Source organism: Pogona vitticeps, chromosome 1 (assembly GCF_051106095.1).
Source record: "Pogona vitticeps strain Pit_001003342236 chromosome 1, PviZW2.1, whole genome shotgun sequence".
Lineage (NCBI taxonomy): Eukaryota > Metazoa > Chordata > Lepidosauria > Squamata > Agamidae > Pogona > Pogona vitticeps.
The window spans coordinates 282,531,551-282,550,929 of NC_135783.1; the positions used below are offsets into that span (position 1 = coordinate 282,531,551).

At 40.2% G+C, this 19,379-nt stretch overlaps 1 protein-coding gene across 5 annotated transcripts in view; it reads right to left on the reverse strand.

Annotated features, from left to right (window-relative positions):
• The window catches only part of SLC1A2 (solute carrier family 1 member 2), a 132,256-nt gene that overhangs the window by 10,685 nt on the left and 102,192 nt on the right, over window positions 1–19,379 (reverse strand). For all 5 annotated transcript variants that reach the window (XM_020782801.3, XM_020782802.3, XM_072985946.2 and 2 more), the window contains 3 exons: window positions 13,564–13,758; window positions 12,380–12,514; window positions 1,714–1,945 (listed from right to left, as the gene is read on the reverse strand). In XM_020782801.3, coding sequence (XP_020638460.1) covers window positions 1,714–1,945; window positions 12,380–12,514; window positions 13,564–13,758 — 562 coding nt within the window. The remainder of the gene's footprint in view (window positions 1–1,713; window positions 1,946–12,379; window positions 12,515–13,563; window positions 13,759–19,379) is intronic.

The following is a 19,379-nucleotide window of genomic DNA, read 5'->3' on the forward strand; positions in this document are numbered from 1 at the left end:
TAATCCATCCAAAAATAATTTTTTCCAGACTCTGCTCCCCATTGGGCAAATCCCCATGTTAATTCTGTTCATCTCCTTATTTGGCACTGTCATGATTAAAAGATTGGACACATTCACTTCCACCGTTTTTTGCTACATCTAAACCCTAAACTGTGGTCAATCTTAACTCCCATTCGTTGTAATAAGACAATGTTGATATCCATAATTTTAACTTGTTGGTTTAATTTGGCTAGCAGAATTAAGGTGGAAGCCAATACTGACCAGGAGCTGCAGCAATAGCTAGAACTGTCCCACTTTCTGAGGTTGGAAGAAAACCATAGCTTCCCTTTCTACATTTCCTGGGATCGGGGAGTGGGGGGTTTGTGGCTGCACCAAGCAGCAAGTGCTGCTCTCCATAGATTGGCCCAGGCCCATAGGCCTACTTCTGTTAGATGTCTCCTCAGAGGCAGTTGTTTAGGCCTAGCAGCTCTAAAGCACAAAGCAGGGTGGAGGAGCATGAACAGTTTGCCTTCTGACCCCTGCTGGCGATCCCTGATAGTTGGTTTGATTCATACATTACAAGCTTTCATAAACAGAAGCAAATACTTCTGAATGTCTTCTAGTGGCCTCAGTAGAGGAAAGGAGAAATGGGAGGGCAGAGCTTCATTTGTGGCAGAGCCATCATTAAGGAGCCAATTCTGATACGCAAAGCACCCAGGATACTTTCTCATTCATCCAGTGGAGCTTTCTGAAATTCACTGCACTCTCGGTCAGACCAATTTGCTGTTATTGTCCTTCCTTAAATCATGCTATTTTTTTACAGGCTGGAGTAAGTAGGCAGAAACTGTAAAGTTGGTATAGCCATAATGACCCAAAATGACAATGAAAACAAAGCATAGACATGCTGGATCAGCTCGCAGGTATTGAGAAAGTATGTACAACATATGTGTCTTTACAGTGTATCATGGAAAGCATTAAGCTGGTGTGTGTGTGTGTGTGTGAGAGAGAGAGAGAGTCCTTCCCCCCTTTTTGTGTGCATTCCTTTCTCTTATGAAGCCATATAAAAACAAGACAGTGCCCATATTTTTATCTCCCATTTTCTTACAGTACAACGCAGCTACTTGGAAGTATTTCCCATGCGTTGCAGTGGGAATGAATCTTGCTGAAGTATGAACACAAGATTTCAGCTCTTTAAAAAAAAAAAAAAAAAAAAAGCTCTGGAAATCTGAATCTGTTAGAAAAGATTCCTTCATTAGCTCATTGGTAGATGATAGATGCCATGCCCAGTGCATCATATGGGTGATGGGGTATGCAAGAAGGTGATTTGGATGTGTTCGCATCTGTTGCCACAAAACCTGCAACTTCAAAGTGTGGGCTCAAGAGGCTCAAATCATAGCTCCTTTTGTCACGGACAACTAGATAAATAACAGAAACGGATATAATGCTACAGTCTTCCTGCATCATATTGCCTTCCATAACACATTGCAGAACACAATGTTATTTGTAAACATTGTATGCAATTGCCATTTAAAAAAATACTGGGGTGAAAACCAGTGCAAATAAAATATGAATCCGCATCTTTAAACAGATTAACATGTTAATATCTGCCATTGGTGTTATCACCTTGTCATTAGTGATAAATGTTAGAAGTACATGCAAGTTTAAAAAAAAAGCAAAGGAAGATGAATGATGAGGCTAGATGCAAGTCTCAATATCCATAAATGTGAAAGGTACCTTGCACTCATCTATTATGACAGAGTTATGAGCTGTATAAACACACTGGTTTGAGTTATTTTCCCTGTGGTTTTTCAGGTCATCATAAATTGACTGAGTCTTGGTCATTTCAATATCTTCATGCCCTTTGTGATGGGAATCAATGTTATCCAACTCTGCCTTGGAGAGATGGTACACAATGCCGGCTCCATATGAATCACCCACAACATTGACAGACGTTCTCATTCGGTCTCTGCAAGGGAAACAGAAAGAAGCAAATGGATGGTCTGATGCAGAGAATGATCATTTGATGATGGAGGAAGATGACATATGATTCTATTATCATCCAAACATTGAGATCTGCTAGAGAGAGTCTTGGGGTTATACCACCAGCCAATTAATTAAGACTTATCTCCCAGAGCCATTTCAGTAGTGGTGCTCCAGCTATAGAATATCCTGTCTTTGGTTGTTACATTGGCATTAATATTGATCAGGTTTTGGCACCGGGTGGAAATAAGCCTTTGGATTGCATACTTGGTAGCAGCCATTGGCTCCCAACCTTAGGTCCCCAGATGTTCCTGGACTACAACCTCCAGAAATCCTACCAACATAGTTAGTAGCGAAGGCTTCTGGGAGTTTTAGTTCAAGAACAACTGGGAACCTAAGGTTGGGAACCACTACATTAGAGCAAATTATACAACAAAAGCAAAACCATCATCATCTTGTTTTGTGCTATACATGCTGAAACAGACAACCATAGTGATCTTTTTGGAAATCAATAGGTTACATACATGGAATCTTTGCTAACTGACTATATTTTGGCCATTTTTATACAGTGGGGTCTCGACTTACGAACGACTCGACATACGAACGTTTCGACTTACGAACCGCTCTCATAGGAATATATGGACTCGACTTACGAACTTAGATTCGAGTTACGAACTCTTTTTTTCCCTTTTTTTAAAAGCTAAGTCATCTTAGGTTAAAAGGAAAAAAAGGAAAAAAATATCCCCCTCTAGTGGCAGAAGGCGGAATAGCAGCTTCCCATTAGTTTCTATGGACGAAAAGAGCAGATACGGATTAAATGGTTTTCAATGCATTCCTATGGGAAATGCAGATTCGACTTAAGAACTTTTCGACCTGAGAACTGCCTTCCAATAAGGATTAAGTTCGTAACTCGAGACCCCATTGTATTAGTTGTGTTTGCACTCATAACAAAGGCATAGCAACTGAAGTATTGAAAAGCAAAAGGGTACATGCAGCTAGAGGAATTTTATTCTAAGAGTAGTCTCAGACCATGTGCTGAATCTTCTGAACATGGCCTGTTGAACAACTTTCACTGAGATTGATGATTATGTGGTTTCAAAGAATCAGATCTGGTTTGCAACGACAGTGGTGAGTAGCTTTCAATTTTGCATGCAGTTTTATTCCAGACTTTTCCTTTTAGGAAGAGAAAGCATCTCTGTTTCTGTGGAAAGGGACATGTTGGAGTAGAGAAAGAAGCAACTTGAGAATAAGGGAGAACAGTATTTAGAATGTTTCAGATATCCTTTTTTGCTTACAAAACTTGATGTCTTGTTTGTTTGTGTGTGTGCTGCTGCCGCCTGTACAAGCGACCGAGGCGAAGGCAGCAGAACCCACTGGGGAGCTCGGCTTCACTTCCTGCTTCAGGAAGCAGAAAAGCTTGGGTCTCCTGAGTTCAAATCTGATACCCTATTATTCACTTAATTAATAAAGCAGCCAGAAAGGGCTCAGAACTCAGTAAAGTCAGATGGAGCTTGATTAGGGAAGTAGCCCGTTTGATTTTAGATTTTTTTTTCCTGATAATTGTAGTTTTTTTTAATTTTAATTTTTATAACATGGTACATACATACAAAACAAACAAAAACATATAAGACAATCAAAACCATATACAACAAGCAAAACATATAGGCGGGGAGGTATTTCCCATTCAAGCTTATCCTTATATAATTGTGACTACAACAGATCTTATGCCCTACTCCCATACTAAATCATACTGTATCCATATATATATACACATATTGTATTTCGTATCACTATTTTAAATATTTAATTCAATATCTAGCCTCCTAAATTTATGATAATTTTTATAAATTCTTTCACCTGCATTTCCATCTATCCGATTATCATCATAAACATTTCTGATTTCATCATTAAGATTACTTGTCCATCAATAAGATCCAAACATGGCCAATACAATCATCAAAAATCACCTTTTCTAAAGACACAAAGATATTATCTACATAGTCACTATTATAAATTCACACATATTTGATATCTCTGTATATGTGCCTTAGAAGCAATAGCATCTAAATATTATATTCATCATAAACATTTCTAAGTTCATAAGTAAATGTGCTTGTCTACCAATACAATCCAAACATGGCCAAAACTGCTTATAGATATGTTATGCATATTAATTTGTATATAGAAATATCTCTCTCACACCAATGATTACTATTGTTGTGTTCAGCAAGTAACTTTCTCCCATTTTATTTGTGCTTATCAGCTCCGGTGTCATATATCCAAAATTTGCCTCTTGCCTCCTTTTTACCAGTTTTAAAATGCCATCTATAAAATCTCTTTAAACTATTTTCTCTCCGGTTTACTAATTTTATCCCAATAAAATTAATGTCCTGTTTTCGAAGTAATGCATATCTATCTGATCTGTGGTCATGAATTTCTGCCCCCAGCTTTGCCCATTCCTCTTCCTCATCCCCCAACACCCGCTTTCCTCCCTTTTCATTCCATCCAGCTTTCTGATGAGAACAGTCTCTCTCTTTGGTGATACCATGATGCATTCAGTGGTTTGTCCAGTCGATTTGTCTTTCCTCTCCATCTTAACATACGATCCAAGAAGTGTCGCCTTAATATCTGCCTTAGCTTCTGAGATCTGGGCCTTGATTTGACTAATAATGTTCAATTGAATTTCCTGAATACAAATCTTGAAGTAAACCTCCATTGTGGGTTTAAATAGTAAGGCTCAGTCTATCTCCTTCTTTCCCGGTCATAGCCATAAAAGTCAAGCAATTTAATTACTCAGATTCCTCTCATGATTTATTAGCCAGCCCAAACTCAGACTCCTGTGAAGACCACTCCAATCGTAAATCCAGCCGTAATAAAGATGTTGTTTAGTTTGTAATCCACCTTTGTAGCTCAATGCAGAGTCATTTAGGATTAATTTGATCAGAGTTAGTTAAAGTTCTCAAGCCTCTAATTTATAAAAAAGCCAATTTTCCTATTCATCGGGGTAGGGGGGTTGAGAGAGAGCAGTCAAGAATTAGTTTCATTTTCCATTCTTCTCAGCCGTGACACAGTAAAAAAAATTCCAGCATTTCAGGGTTACCAAAGTTCTTGCCACCTTAAGATCTTTCTCCTTAATATCAGCCTTCAAGAGAAAAGTCTGATCTATTACTTGCTGTAGCTAAATAGCAGATTCATTTAATCTCTGTTCTGTCAGATCTTAAATCTTCATTTTATCATTTTTGTAAGCTGCCCCGAGCAGACTTTGTCTAGAGGGGTGGGGTATAAGTCTAAATAAAGTAAAGTTAAGTTCATACCTCCCCTCTCTCTGGGCAGCTACTCACCATCATCATGGTGACTTCATGAGATAGTTGCATGTAGTAAGGAAAACTCATTCTGAAAGCCAGATTGCCGTCTGAAATTCGGCGTTCCCAAGCCCCACTTGCTGCAAGTCCACTCTTTTGTAGAAAACTTGCCCCCCTTCTCCTGGGGGGTCTGCTGACTCGGAATAAAGCCCAGAGCCCTGGGAATTCCCGTTCTAACTGCCTTTTACTCCGCCCCTCTGAGGGTCTGATTTCAGATTTAAGAGACTTGGTCAGGCAGGGCTAACCACTGTATTTTCTTCAAACTGAGGAAAGGTCCTAGAAGGAGCCAAGAAGGTTTTTGAATGTGTGAATAAAAGCAAACAGCCTTTCTAGAAGGTCCTGCCATTTTAGTGAACAGTTAGATTGTCAACCATGGACGTGGTGTCGCTGCAAGTTAAACCGCAGAAGCCTCTGTGCTGTGAGGCCAGAAGACCAGCAGTCGTAAGATCGAATCCACATGACGGAGTGAGCTCCTGTCGCTTGTCCCCACTCCTGCCAACCTAGCAGTTCGAAAGCATGTAAAATGTGAGTAGATAAATAGGTACCACCACGGTGGGAAGGTAATGCCGTTCCATGTCTAGTCGCACTGGCCACATGCCCATGGAAACTGTCTTTGGACAAACGATGGCTCTATGGCTTGGAAACGGGGATGAGCACCATGCCCTAGGCTGGACTAAATGTCAAGAGGAACCTTTACCTTTTACCTTACCTTAGATTATCAAAGTCCTGTGTGGAGTTAATGTGGATATGCAGAATCAGCAAGCCTGTTATTAAAATATCTACTGTGCCATTGACAAAACAACCATCAAACATGATCCCTTATTGATAGCTTTAAAAATGAACTACGATTTCAATTCTAAATTCTGTTCCATGAACATTTAATGCTCAGGTCAGAGGAAAAGTCGTGTAAAGGAATCCTCTGACTATTAAATAGCATTAACTCTAGTTTACATATTATGCTACCAACAATGTAAAATAATATTATTTACCACTTAGTAATAGAAGATTTATTATACCATATAACCTTTGGTTACTCCTGCTTTCAGTCACATTACCAAGCTCTCCTCTTCAGTGAGGAAGTTAATTGCAGAGCATTTTTGAAGCACTGTGGAACCAGGATGAACCACACTTGACCTTAGTGGGTAGTTTTCCTTAAGCCATATAACAATGGGAACGTATTAAGAACAGGACACTTACCATGACGTTGAAATGAGTATCATCAGATTCAGCCTGATCCCTTAGGCTCCGCTCACTACTGTCCCAGTTTTGACAGGAGTGAGGACACCTTTATTTCTCAGTGGGCCAATCTGCTCTTCACCATGGATGCCTCCATCTTTGGATGAAATTTCCCCCTATGTCTATCAGCACAATATATTTTTGTTTTGTTTACAAGTTTACAACAGAATGGAGGAATTCCTCCTGCTGTTGCCACAACATGGAAGAAGAAAAACTGCCACAGAAACTCATTTTGAGGGTTTCCACAAAAACATCTGCTTCTGCTTCATTGACTATGAAAAAGCTTTTGACTGTGTGGACCACAATAAACTATGGCAAGTTCTTAAAGAAATGGGAGTGCCTGACCACCTTATCTATCTCTTGACGAATCTAGATGTGGGATAGGAAGCAAGACTTAGAACAAGATATGGAACAACTAATTGGTTCAAAACTGTGAAAGGAATATGACAAGGCTGTATATTGTCTCCCTGCTTATTTAAGTTATATGCAGAATACATTATGTGAAAGGCAGGACTGGATGAATCCCAAACCGGAATTAAGATTGCTGGAAGAAAAATTAACAACCTCCGATATGCAGATGATACCACTCTGATGGCAGAAAGTGAGGAGGTATTAAAGAACGTCTTAATGAGGGTGAAAGAGGAGAGTGCAAAAAATGGTCTGAAGTTCAACCTCAAAAAAAATAAGTCATGGCCACTAGTCCCATCACCTCTGGCGAAAAGAAGGGGAAGATATGGAGGCAGTGACATTTTATTTTCCTGGGCTCCATGATTACTGCAGATGGTGACAGCAGCCATGAAATTAAAAGAAGCCTAGTTCTTGGGAGGAAAGTGATGACAAACCTAGACAGCATCTTTAAAAGCAGAGACATCACCTTGCCAACAAAGGTCTGCATAGTCAAAGCTATACTTTTTCCAGTAGCAATGTATGGAAGTGAGAGCTGGACCATAAAGAAAGCTGACTGCCAAAGAATTGATGCTTTAGAATTGTGGTGCTGGAAGTGACTCTTGAGAGTCCCCTGGACTGAAAAGAGAACAAACCTATCCATTTTGAAGGAAATCAATCCTGAGTGTTCACTGGAAGGACAGATCCTGAAGCTGAGGATCCAATACTTTGGCCATCTCATTAGAAGAGAAGACCCTGATGTTGGGAAAGTGTGAAGGCAAGAGAAGGGGATGACAGAAGACGAGATGGTTGGACAGTGTCATCGAAGCTACCGGCATGAATTTGACCAAACTCTGGGAGGCAGTGGCAGATAGGAGGGCCTGGCATGCTCTGGTCCATGGGGTCATGAAGAGTCGGACATGACTTAACGACTAAACAGTAACATAAATGTGAACTCCATTTACATTGGCCTTTATTCTACTTTATTCAATGATTGGGGAGAGGGGATTTTCAATTAATAAATATTAAAATCTGATTTTTTTTCTCAGATCTTAGTTTAATACAATACAATACCAAAGATGATGAAAAATCAGATGTAAAGTAGCACAGGTACTTCCATATCTCAGCAAACAGTGCTGGAACTGGATTTCTAACCATTTACACATTCCTCTTTCTCCTTCAGAGTTTCTCAGGGCATAGCATCTCTGTGCTGGAGACCTTTTCTTGACATTTGCTAAGCCTGTCAATTTCCCCTTTGGAAAGCTACAGTTCTTGGCTACACTTATGACACTGGATTAATTCCAGCAGAGGACAAATAGCACTGTTCTTTAAAATGCCACTTTTTGTTCAGTTTGAAATAGAGGAATAGCAGATATCTGAAAATTTTAGAAAGGATCCCTTGTGAAAACCCTTCTTTTTGTACTTCCCCCACCTCCAACAGAATAAGATGAAATGTGTCTAGTGCATTTTATATGCTTTTAAAAAGAGACTTTGCAGGCCAGAAGGATGGCAATTTTTAATCAGGATCTCTGTGGTATAATAGTAGTTGTGAAGATTTAATCCATACAAACTGTTTTTGTGGGGGTTTTTTTTCAGATTCTGCTTTGTAAAATGATGAGTAACATTTTTCATAACTTGATTTTGAAAGTACAGAACTCTTTATTCTTCCCAAATTTCATTCACTTCCATCTTGATAGATTGATTTTATTCCTATGCTGCCCTTCTCCAGTCAAAGAGACCCAAGGCAGCTCACAGATTGTGAAAAAAAAATGACATGCAACTAAAAGTGCAATAAGTTACATTAAAAAAAAGATTAGGGCTATAATACGTAAAAGACTAGCAGTTTAGTAACACTTCAAAAAATTTTTTAAAATAACATGGTGTTTCAAAAAAGTACAATAAATGTACAGCAAGCTATAGAAAACACCTTTCTTCTGTAGTGACAGTCTTTATCATTTTAATTACTGCCTAAAACTCTTATTTTGAGTACTTATTCTATTTTACTTTCCTCATGTAAATGATGTTGAAAGTTTATTTTTTATTAATGGTGAGACTATTCACTTGACACTGATGGTTGAAATTTCTGCATGCACCTAGGCCATATAAGGCTAATGATGTCATAAGCAGGGTGATTTTTCAGAAATGAATCATTTCCTACTTCTGTTCTGAGGCTTCCATGACTCCCATTCAATCCCTGTCATCATCAGGAAGCCATGGGAGCCATGGGTCAGGAGGAATAATTCTTTAATTAAAAGTCATCCAAGTGGTGGTGATTTTTTGGTAACTAAATACTCCATACTGTTGTTCTGTGGCTTCCAATGGCTTCCCAATTATGAAATTGAGGGGGGGGTAGTCTTGCAACAGACGTAGGAAATGTTTCATTTCTAAGGGGAAAAAAACACTGCTCTTGACGATATCATGAGCCTTATGCAGAGCAGCTGTGCAAACAGGATTTCAGTGAAAGACGTCTGGTTCAAACTAGCCGGACCAACAACAAAGAGAGAGAGAGAGAGGAAGGAAGGAAGGAAGGAAGGAAGGAAGGAAGGAAGGAAGGAAGGAAGGAAGGAAGGAAGGAAGGAAGGAAGGAAGGAAGGAAGGAAGGAAGGAAGAGAATAAATCCATTGCACTTCAAGAAGCTACTACTTGCAATAGTTTTTCCTTTCACAAAATGAAAATGTTAGTAGCCTCATTTGGGCCTTCTAATGTTTGAAACAGTTTTAAATGTGAAGTTACTAGCAAAAAGAAAAAAGAAAGTATTAAAAATGAGCCCTAAATGTGCTGCATAGATTATTATGCTGGTGGAATTGAAATACGTAATATGAAGCTAAATATGCCTCAAACCAGAAAAGCTGAGCAAATCAGGCATAAACTTTTCTATTTATTCTAAAAGTGTGGACCTTGAAAAAGTCACCTTTTTCAACTATATCTTGCAAAATTTCCATTTAGGTAGGGACTACTAGCTAGGCTGGGAGTTGCAGTCCAAAAAAGTATCTTGCGTATGGTCTAGGGAAGACACATCTAGGACTGCTGTTCACACATTCAAGGATGTTTCACGGTTGACCTTCAGGTCCTCTTGTTATTACACTGAGCTCTTCTTCCTCTCTCTGACCTTTTCCATGGAAGCAATGTCATCATTAGAGCTCACCACAGGAATTGCTCAAGGGGACAGGTAGTTCTACCACAACCTACATGTGAAAGGTTTAGATTGATACAACTGGATCTCTCTGCCCAGCCTGCAGCCTCTGCTCAATGAGTTATGGCTCTGGAACCTGTCCATACAGGAGGCAGCTTTCTTTGTTAAGTGACATGTATGGAAATGACATTTCCTTGAAACAACAAACAACTATGCACACTAATTTAACATCCTCCTACTGGCTCTAGGTCTTTGCTCATTTCTAATCCAAAATAAACATGTCTTTAAAATATGAATACACTCTCCTTGTTCCTGCCCTGAGTCATACTTCTATATAAATAAACTAGCAACACTGAATGTAATCTGTGTTTTGCTAACTGCTGAGGTATACCCTGCTTCCCCTATATATTGGTGTCTTCTGTCAGAATTCCAGATTATTTACTATACCTATTTATTAATTCAGAGTTCCAGATTATTTATAACATTCAGGATATGATAAGACTCCCGGGCTCTGGGAACTGACTTGAAGTTGACTCAACCTTCTATCCTTCTGAGGTCAGTAAATTGAATATCCAGCTCACTGGTGTGTGGGTGTGGATGTGCAATGTGTAGCTTGCATAATTAAATTGTAATCCTCTCAGAGAGAGCTTTAAGCACCATGAGGATGTACATAAGCCAGGCAGTGTGCTTTGCTTCACTTTGTGTTATGCTTTGACAGACCTTTTGTTTCAAGTATCATAACAAATCAAATAAATCAAATAAATAAATAAATAAATAAATAAATAAAATAACAATCTTCCTTCTGCCAACCTTATGTCTCTCCACAGAGATAAATGTTGTTCTGAGGTGACTACGACTTTGAGACTGAACTCCTTTGAACTACAACTACTAGTGGCAATGCTGGCTGAGGGATTCTGGGAACTGCAGTAAAAAAAAAAAAAGCTTTATCCATCTCTGATACGTCATTCGAGGCTTGTCTCCAAGGATGAGAGAAAGCAGTGTCCCATCCCTCACGATGCATTTTGCACATATACAATTGTTTCCCCAGAGATCCTTTAGCTTCTCAGTTGTTCTGGTGGTGACTTTTTTTAAAAAAATGTGCTCAAACGTTCCAGTGTGTGCTTGCAGTGGGTTTTTAAGAAATAATTTTATGGTTTTGTTTGATTTCATCTTACTGTTCTGCCTCATTAATATCTGTTGATTTATTACTATTTTCATATGGTGCTTTAAAAACTGATTTAAGGTATATTGTATTGTTTCGGTATATGAACTAATCTGGATTTGTTTTTAAACTGGGGGAAATGCATTAATATATTATGCCAAGTGTTATGAACAGGTAACAGAATTAGTCATAATAGACAATAATGGAGTTATTAATTAGGATGAGACCAGGGCAATCAAAGCAAGAGGATTGTATGCTAACAAAGGCACCTGAACTGTAAGTGTCCAAAGGACAGAGTGCTCCATGCAGAAAAGAAACTGTAAACAGGTGTTTGAACTAGTAAGTCACCAGAAGAGGAACAGATAAACAACAAAAAGTCAACAGGAATCAGAGGAAAACAGTTGAAGATGATGTGATCTGGAAATGATAAAGAAACACCTTTCTGGTGGAGGATCCCAAAGTTGTGGGAAGCCATAAAAAAGGGAGGACTTCTATAGGTGCCTTTAGAAAGGCACCTATAGAAACATTAAGGTGTGCCCATGTCTCCCACTGCCCTTTGTTTGACCTGGCCAACCCCGGGATACAGGTATGTGTGGGTGGATGTACTTATTTGATTTACTGAAAACTCAGAATTAAACTAGATAGCATTAGAAATCCCACTGGTCTCCGTGGCATTCTTTCTCTAATGTATCATTCCACAAGCAGCTCTAAAAAACTTAAGGAATTTGTAACACATGTGCGAGCGTGCACACGTGTTGCACTTGCATGGGCGTGCGCTTGCACACACACACACACACACACACACAGAGAGAGAGAGAGAGAGAGAGAGAGAGAGAGAGAGAGAGAGAGAGCAATTACTGAATCTGCTATTGTGCTATTGCAACAGACACACCAAAAAAAGAGAAGCCTCACTTGTTCTGTAGCTGACCTGGAATTTGTCAAGAGGCCAGGCAGCAAAAAAATGGAAAAAGTTATGTTTTACTATTCAGAATGACCAACTATATATTGGATCCTAGTGTGCACTCAGGAATATGAGGAAAAGAAATAGTTGAGCAGATGGGAGCTCTACTGCAGAGCAGGTGAGGTTAGGATGATTAAGAGAGGTTACAATTTTTATTTTTTTATTTTTTTGGTGTTACTCACAAGAGCCAGTCCACCGCAACTAGTAAGCTGATGTCCTGTGTGGGAAGACCTACAGCTGTGAGAATGAGAAGCATCGTCACCAGTCCTGCGCTAGGTATACTTGCAGCTCCAACACTTGCAAGGGTAGCTGTCAGGCTGTAAAGTTAAGCACATTAGTTTGTTTAATTAGAGTTTATCCACGTATATTTTTCTTAACAATGCTGGAATTACCAGACATCGTCTCTAGCTGTGATCACCAACAAATTCCGTAGCAACACAGCCCCCCACCCATCCAAGCCATTAATTTCATTCTGCCTTTAATAATGTTTTGCCCATTCAAGTGTTTCTAACTAAGCTTACCATATGTTCAGCGAGCTTTTATTTAAAATAACTCTTTTTTGAGCTACTATATCATGATTTTGAAAAAAAAACCACGACATTTTCCTGTTAGAATTGCCATTTAAGAGTGGATGAAGGCAGTATTCAAGAGAGCTGAAAAAGCACAATCAAGTACAACAAGAAACTCTATTCAACATGTTCACATAATTGCCAGATCCTGTTACTTGCTTACTCTGAAGTTAAGTGCAGTGATGTAAATCTCAGCAGTGAGGTGCCTATGGTTACGGAGTTAACACTTGTATACCTAGTCTTGCACTAGGTTTAGATAATAGTAAAGAGGTATGTCATATGTTACACATTTCATATGTTACACCCATGAAATCTCTACACAGGAATCATTTCAACTGCAGTTTACAGAGATGCAGAAAAACCTTCTTTTTGGACCACTACAATTCCTGGGACCAAAACACATGGGAATTGTAGTCCAAAAATACAACTTTTCCCATATTTGGTGACCGCCATCTGTAGAATGTAACACATGATGTGTGTACAAATATGGCAATGGAGAGCCATATTTCTAGCTCTCCATTGCTTATTACAGTGGAGACCTAACTAGTTCTCAGTATGAACAAAGGTTCACAACTATTTCTAAATGCAAACTGCTTTGGAGCAATCATCCCTGGAATATTATTATTATTATTTTACTATTTCTAATGTCAAAACAGGGTTTGGAAATCTGAAGTTGTCTGGATAAAGTTCCCAGACTGATCCACTAGCTGACATGGTTGTTGGTCACATCGAGGATTTGTGAAGTATTAAACAAAAAAGTATATGTTTTCAAGCTTCATGTCAGATAAGAAACCCACCTGACTGTCACTATCTGTCCACCGTCCAATGCGATTCCATTCATCTGTGCTATGAAGATGGCAGCCACTGCTTCATAAAGGGCAGTTCCATCCATATTAATAGTGGCTCCAACGGGCAATACAAATCTTGTCACACGCTTGTCAATACCCAGATTTTCTTCAAGGCAGCGAAAGGTGACAGGTAATGTACCAGCACTGATGGATCAGCGAAAAGGAAAGAGACAAAGGACAATCAGAAAGATTCTGGGATGGCAAGAAACCACCAGACATACCCACCAAAAGGGTCAGTCCTAGCCCACAGTTGATCTCCTTTTTTGTTCTGGAATGGTAGAATCTGGAGCAGCCCATGGACCTGAACAGGGCTCACCTCAGCCCAAAATTTCAATAGTCACCCTCCTCTCCCCAGCTCCAGTCAAGAGCTATTTAAGGTTGAATTTTAAGAATTCTATTGTTACAAATCTGGAGTACACAGTGTGTTGTGATGACACAAAAATCTGCCCATGGTCCTGGAAATGCTTATGGTTTGTTAATTACAGAAGGAGCATCAAGCTAAACAAAATGCTAGAAGTAACACTGTAAACCACAACACAATGTTGTAATAATCATTGTAGTCATGGAACCACAGTCAGTGCCTGGACATCACATATATCAGGAGATGTATTCCCTTTTAAAGTGTTATAGGAAGGGGACTAACAAAAGCATGACGAAGTTAAAATTCAAAAGTAAACAGAGTGCAGTTCAGGATATTGGGTGATTATCGCGTGATCCCTTTGATGTATGGCAGAAATATTTTATTTGTGGATGGCTGTTATTCCTCTTCAGTTTGGTGTCGTTTTCTTGGTTTGATCAACAAAGAGGTCACGGACCACATGGTGAAACGTTGGAAAAAATACAACCTACAAACAACATTCAAGCCCACCACAAAAATACAACAAATGTTATGATCAGCAAAGGACAAAAGGGACCCGCTCACCACTGCAGGAGTATACTAGATACCTTGCAGTTGTGGCCAGATATATATTGGAACCACGAAACACAGCATCCACACCAGAATCAAAGAACATGAGAGACACTGCAGACTAAAACAACGGGAAAAATCGGCAGTAGCTGAACATGCCCTAAAATAAGATGGACATGAGATTCTATTTCAAAACACAAAAGTACTGAACAACACCAGCAATCATTATGTTAGACTGCACAGGGAAGCCATTGAAATCCACAAACACCAGAAGAGCTTCAACAAAAAAGAAGAAAGTTTACAACTCAACAAAGCCTGGCACCCAGTACTGAAAAATACAGCCTGCAAAAAGTCAATGAACCCTATCCAGCCACAAGGACCGGTGATCACTGCACACAAAAGACTAGCTAACGGCACCCATCAATCACAGTGACAGATAATCTCTCCTCCTTATCACAACTATACACTCATAACAAAAAACACACTGATCACTATAATCACCCAATCTCCTCAAAAGGACAAAAGCTGATCCCACATATAAATACTCAATATAAATACTCAGCTATGCAAACAAACTACACCAGAGCACAGACAGAGTTCTGATTCCTGTCCTCTGAAGATGCTGGCCACTGAGACTGGTGAAACGTTAGGAAGAAATACCTTAAGAACATGGCCAAACAGCCCGGAAAACCCACAACAATTATCGGATCCCGGCCGTGAAAGCCTTTGAGAATACAATGGGTAATTACTTCTAATACACATTGGGCAGTGTTTTAAGCCAGATTGTTCAAACTTTATGACATTCTTTTACCAATTGTGAAGTTTATGTGAGTTTAGAAAACATGGTGAAAAATAGACAATGTAATTGGTAGCCAATTTCTGGGTGCTATACTAAATATTTATTTTTATTTATTTATTTAATTTATATCCTGCCCATTTAGACCGAAGTCTACTCTGGGCGGCTAACAACAATATTAAAATAAAAAACAATATTAACATACTAGAAGATGGTGAAATAAGTTAGGTATCAACAGGAGGGAAGGCCTGTCTGAAGAGCCAGGTCTTAAGTTGGCTCTTAAAACCGCCCAGCAAGGGAGCCAGACAAATTTCTGGGGGGAAGATTGTTCCAGAGCTAAGGGGCCACTGCTGAGAAGGCCCACTTCATTGTTCTTTCTCTTTGGGCCTCTCTTGGTGTTAGGTCCTTCAGCCGCCCATCCTGGCTAGAGTGAGTGATACCGGTAGATCTAGGTGGGAGAAGGCATTCTGCCAGATATTGAGGTCCTAAACCATTTAGGGCTTTATATGTAATCATTAATACTTTGAAATCAATGTGGAAATAAACAGGTAGCCAATGCAAGGCCACCAGAGAGGGGGAGATATGGTGTTTTCTCACCCCATTAAGAAATCTGGCTGCTGCATTTTGCTCTATTTGAAGCTTCCGCATCAATCTCAAAGGTAGCCCCACATAGATCGCATTACAGTAGTCTAATATTGAGACTACAACTGCATGGACCAGAGTGGTCAGGACCCCAACATCAAGATAGGGACGCAGCTGGACGATCTGCCGAAGATGAAAGTAGGCGGTGCGGACCACTGACTCTTTCCATGGTAAGCGCTGGATCAAGATGTACCCTCAAGCTGCGAAACTCAGTCTTCATGGTGAGAGTCACCCCCCCCAAAAAAAGTGAGGGAGTTTCCCAAACCACCAATGTCTAGGCCAACCACCCTCAGGACCTACCGTCTTGTCCAAGTTCAGCCTCTGACCATTTGCCTGCATCCATCCCAGTATGGCATCTAGATAGTGCTGAAGGGATGGAAAGGCATCCACTGTTGTAGGAAAAAAAAGGAAATGTAGAGCTGGGCATCATCAATATGCTGATGAACTGACCCAGTGGCCTCGTAGATATTAAACAGCATTGGGGAGATAATTGAGCCCTGCGGAAACCCACAACTGATATTCCACAGAGCTGATACACTGTCCCCAAGCTGTACTCTCTGGGGACAGTCCTCCAAGAAGGATCAGAGCCAGGCTAATGCCAGACCACCAATTCCCAGTTCGAAGAGCCTCCCCAGGAGGATACAATGGTAAACGGTATCGAAGGTGGCTGAGATATCAAGAAGGACCAACAGAGACATTTTGCCCCTGTCAGCCTCCCTCAGGAAGCAATAAAACATGGTGACCAATGCTGTTTCCATACCGTGGCACGGCCTGAAGCCAGACTGAAATAGATCCAGGGCGTTGGTTTCATCCAGAAGTGCCTGAAGCTGGTCAGCCACCACCCTCTCTACCACTTTACTAAGGAAAGAAACATTGGAGATGGGGCTATAATTGTCAATATCGTCTGCCGCCAAATTTGGTTTCTTCCTAAGAGGCCTAATGAATGTCTCCTTGAGGGCAAAGGGAACCTTGCCCTCCTGGAGAGACCCATTAATTATTGCAGTGGCCCATTCAGTTGTTGTAGGCTGTCGACATGTTGGAACATGTCCAAGGAAGCCATGGTTTCCAAGAACTCAAGAGCCTGACTGGAAACCTCCGCCTCTGCAAGGATGTTGAAATCACCCATGACCAAAAGCCTCAGGGATTCCAACAGTGCCGCGGAGATGAAGTCCACCAGCTCTAGTAAGGAAATGGCTGGGTCACGGGGAGCTCAGTAACCCAGCAAGATCCCAATACCATCCCTGGCCCCAATTGACATGTGAAGGGCCTCAAGACCTGGTGTCATCACTGCGGAGGGCCTAACAACCTCTAGAGTGTTTTTATATGCAATGGCTACTCGCCCCCTGCCCCTCCAGTCTACCCTGGTGCTGAACTGCATAACCTGGAGGGCAGGCGAGGGTCAGGCGAACACCCCCTTCCCTGTCCATCCAAGTCTCAGTTAATGCATAATGCATTACCTCAAGGGGGGGGGAACGGGTCCTAACAAGTTACAGAATGAACTTCATTTTAATAAATAACTTACTGTATCTATGTTTCATGACAGCATAGATCACAAATATTGTCCACACTTGTTCATCCCCCCCAAAACTAAGGATGCATGGTTTTCCACCAAAAATCCATACAATGAATCTTTAGCCAAGTATGTTCTGTAAGTGAATAACTGAATCCATCAGAACTCTAGTAGAAAAACGAAGGCAGAAGTTGACATTTCTGTCCCTTGTTGTTGCGTTTCCCCAGTGTCCCCTGTTTGTTTTCCCTCAAACACAGGTCCACCTTTGGACACGATGTGCTATTTTCTCCCTTTACATGCTGCCACCTGTGGATCTTTATCCACACTGTACCAAATATGTTTCTTAGATCCAGGCTGCCAAATATAACAGGTACATTTATTGTTTGATTGGTGAATCACAGAAGAAAAGTCATAGATGTTCTTTTATTGTTCAATCAAACTTGGATAGGTTTACACGTTTGCTTGTTTGTATTCATTCACATTAACCACTGTAACAATATCTTATGACTGTCTATCTATATCTCTTATCTATTCTCTAATACACACCAACTTTCCAAACTCTGTCTTAACACTTCAAAAACTCCTCTCTCTAACACTCCTCAGTCTCCAACAGTTCTCTTGACTCTGCCCTCCTGTCCTGCCATAGGCTCCTGCCCTAGGGCTCCATATGATGGACAGGCGTGACTTGGACAGTCCACCACACTTGTCTTGTTAGGTTTCTGGTAGGTTCATTTTTTTTTGTAGGTTGACATACTGTAGCTCCACTGATAACCCATCTACTCAGGATATATCATATTTCTTCAACTGAAAGCCATTTTTTGTTGTTGTGGGTTTTTCGGGCTCTTTGGCCGTGTTCTGAAGGTTGTTCTTCCTAACGTTTTGCCAGTCTCTGTGGCCGGCATCTTCAGAGGACAGGAGTAGCACTCTGTGCTCTGGTGCAGTTTGTTTGGGAGTTGAGTATTTATAGCCGTTAATTAAGTAATTAATTAATTAATTAATTAATTAATTAATTAATTAATTAATTAATTAATTAATTAATTAATTTATTTATTTATTTATTTATTTATTTATTCATTTATTTAATATCGCGCCTATCTAGTCAGCTCAGGACCACTCTAGGCGGCTTCCAGTAGGAAGCCAGACAGTCTATCTATAGGATTCCAGTGGACTGTCTGGCTTCCTACTGGATTCTCTTACAACAGTTAAAGCCACATCTCGTCCATTCATATAGTAGAAACCTTCAGAAATCATATAACTGATCCAAACCTTGGTTCAACCAAAGCTGTAAGGCAGCAAAACAATTAGTAAATCAGACATACCAGGAATACCTGAGAGCAAAAGACCATGTTAAAAAAGAGGCCCTCCTAAAACTACTGATACATAAAAAAGAATACAAACAGCAGATACATCACAGTAAAAGAGAACACACGAGAGAACTATGGAGGAAGGTGATTGAAGCAGCAAAAGACAAAAATCCATCCCTTTTCTGGAAACTAATCTCAGGCAGACTATCAGAGCCCAAACACCCATTATCCTCTTGTATTCCACCAGATAAATGGGTATCCCACTTTACAAGCATGTACGAGGATGTCATTGTACCCCCTTCTTCACTAATGCTTGGAAGCACTCCCAAATGGCCCCCGGTGACCCCAGGTGAAATAATAGCTCATATAGTTCAGCTAAAAAATGGAAAAGCCCCAGGCCTTGACGGCATCCCACCAGAACTCCTAAAAGAAAACAAGATATGGTGGGGCTCTTTTCTAGCACCTCTCTTTACCCATATTAACGACACAGGCCATATCCCAATATCATGGAAAACAGCCATAGTGGTCCCATTTTATAAGAAGGGAAAAAGGGAAGATCCAGCCAACTACAGGCCAATAAGTTTGCTGAATATTATAAGCAAACTA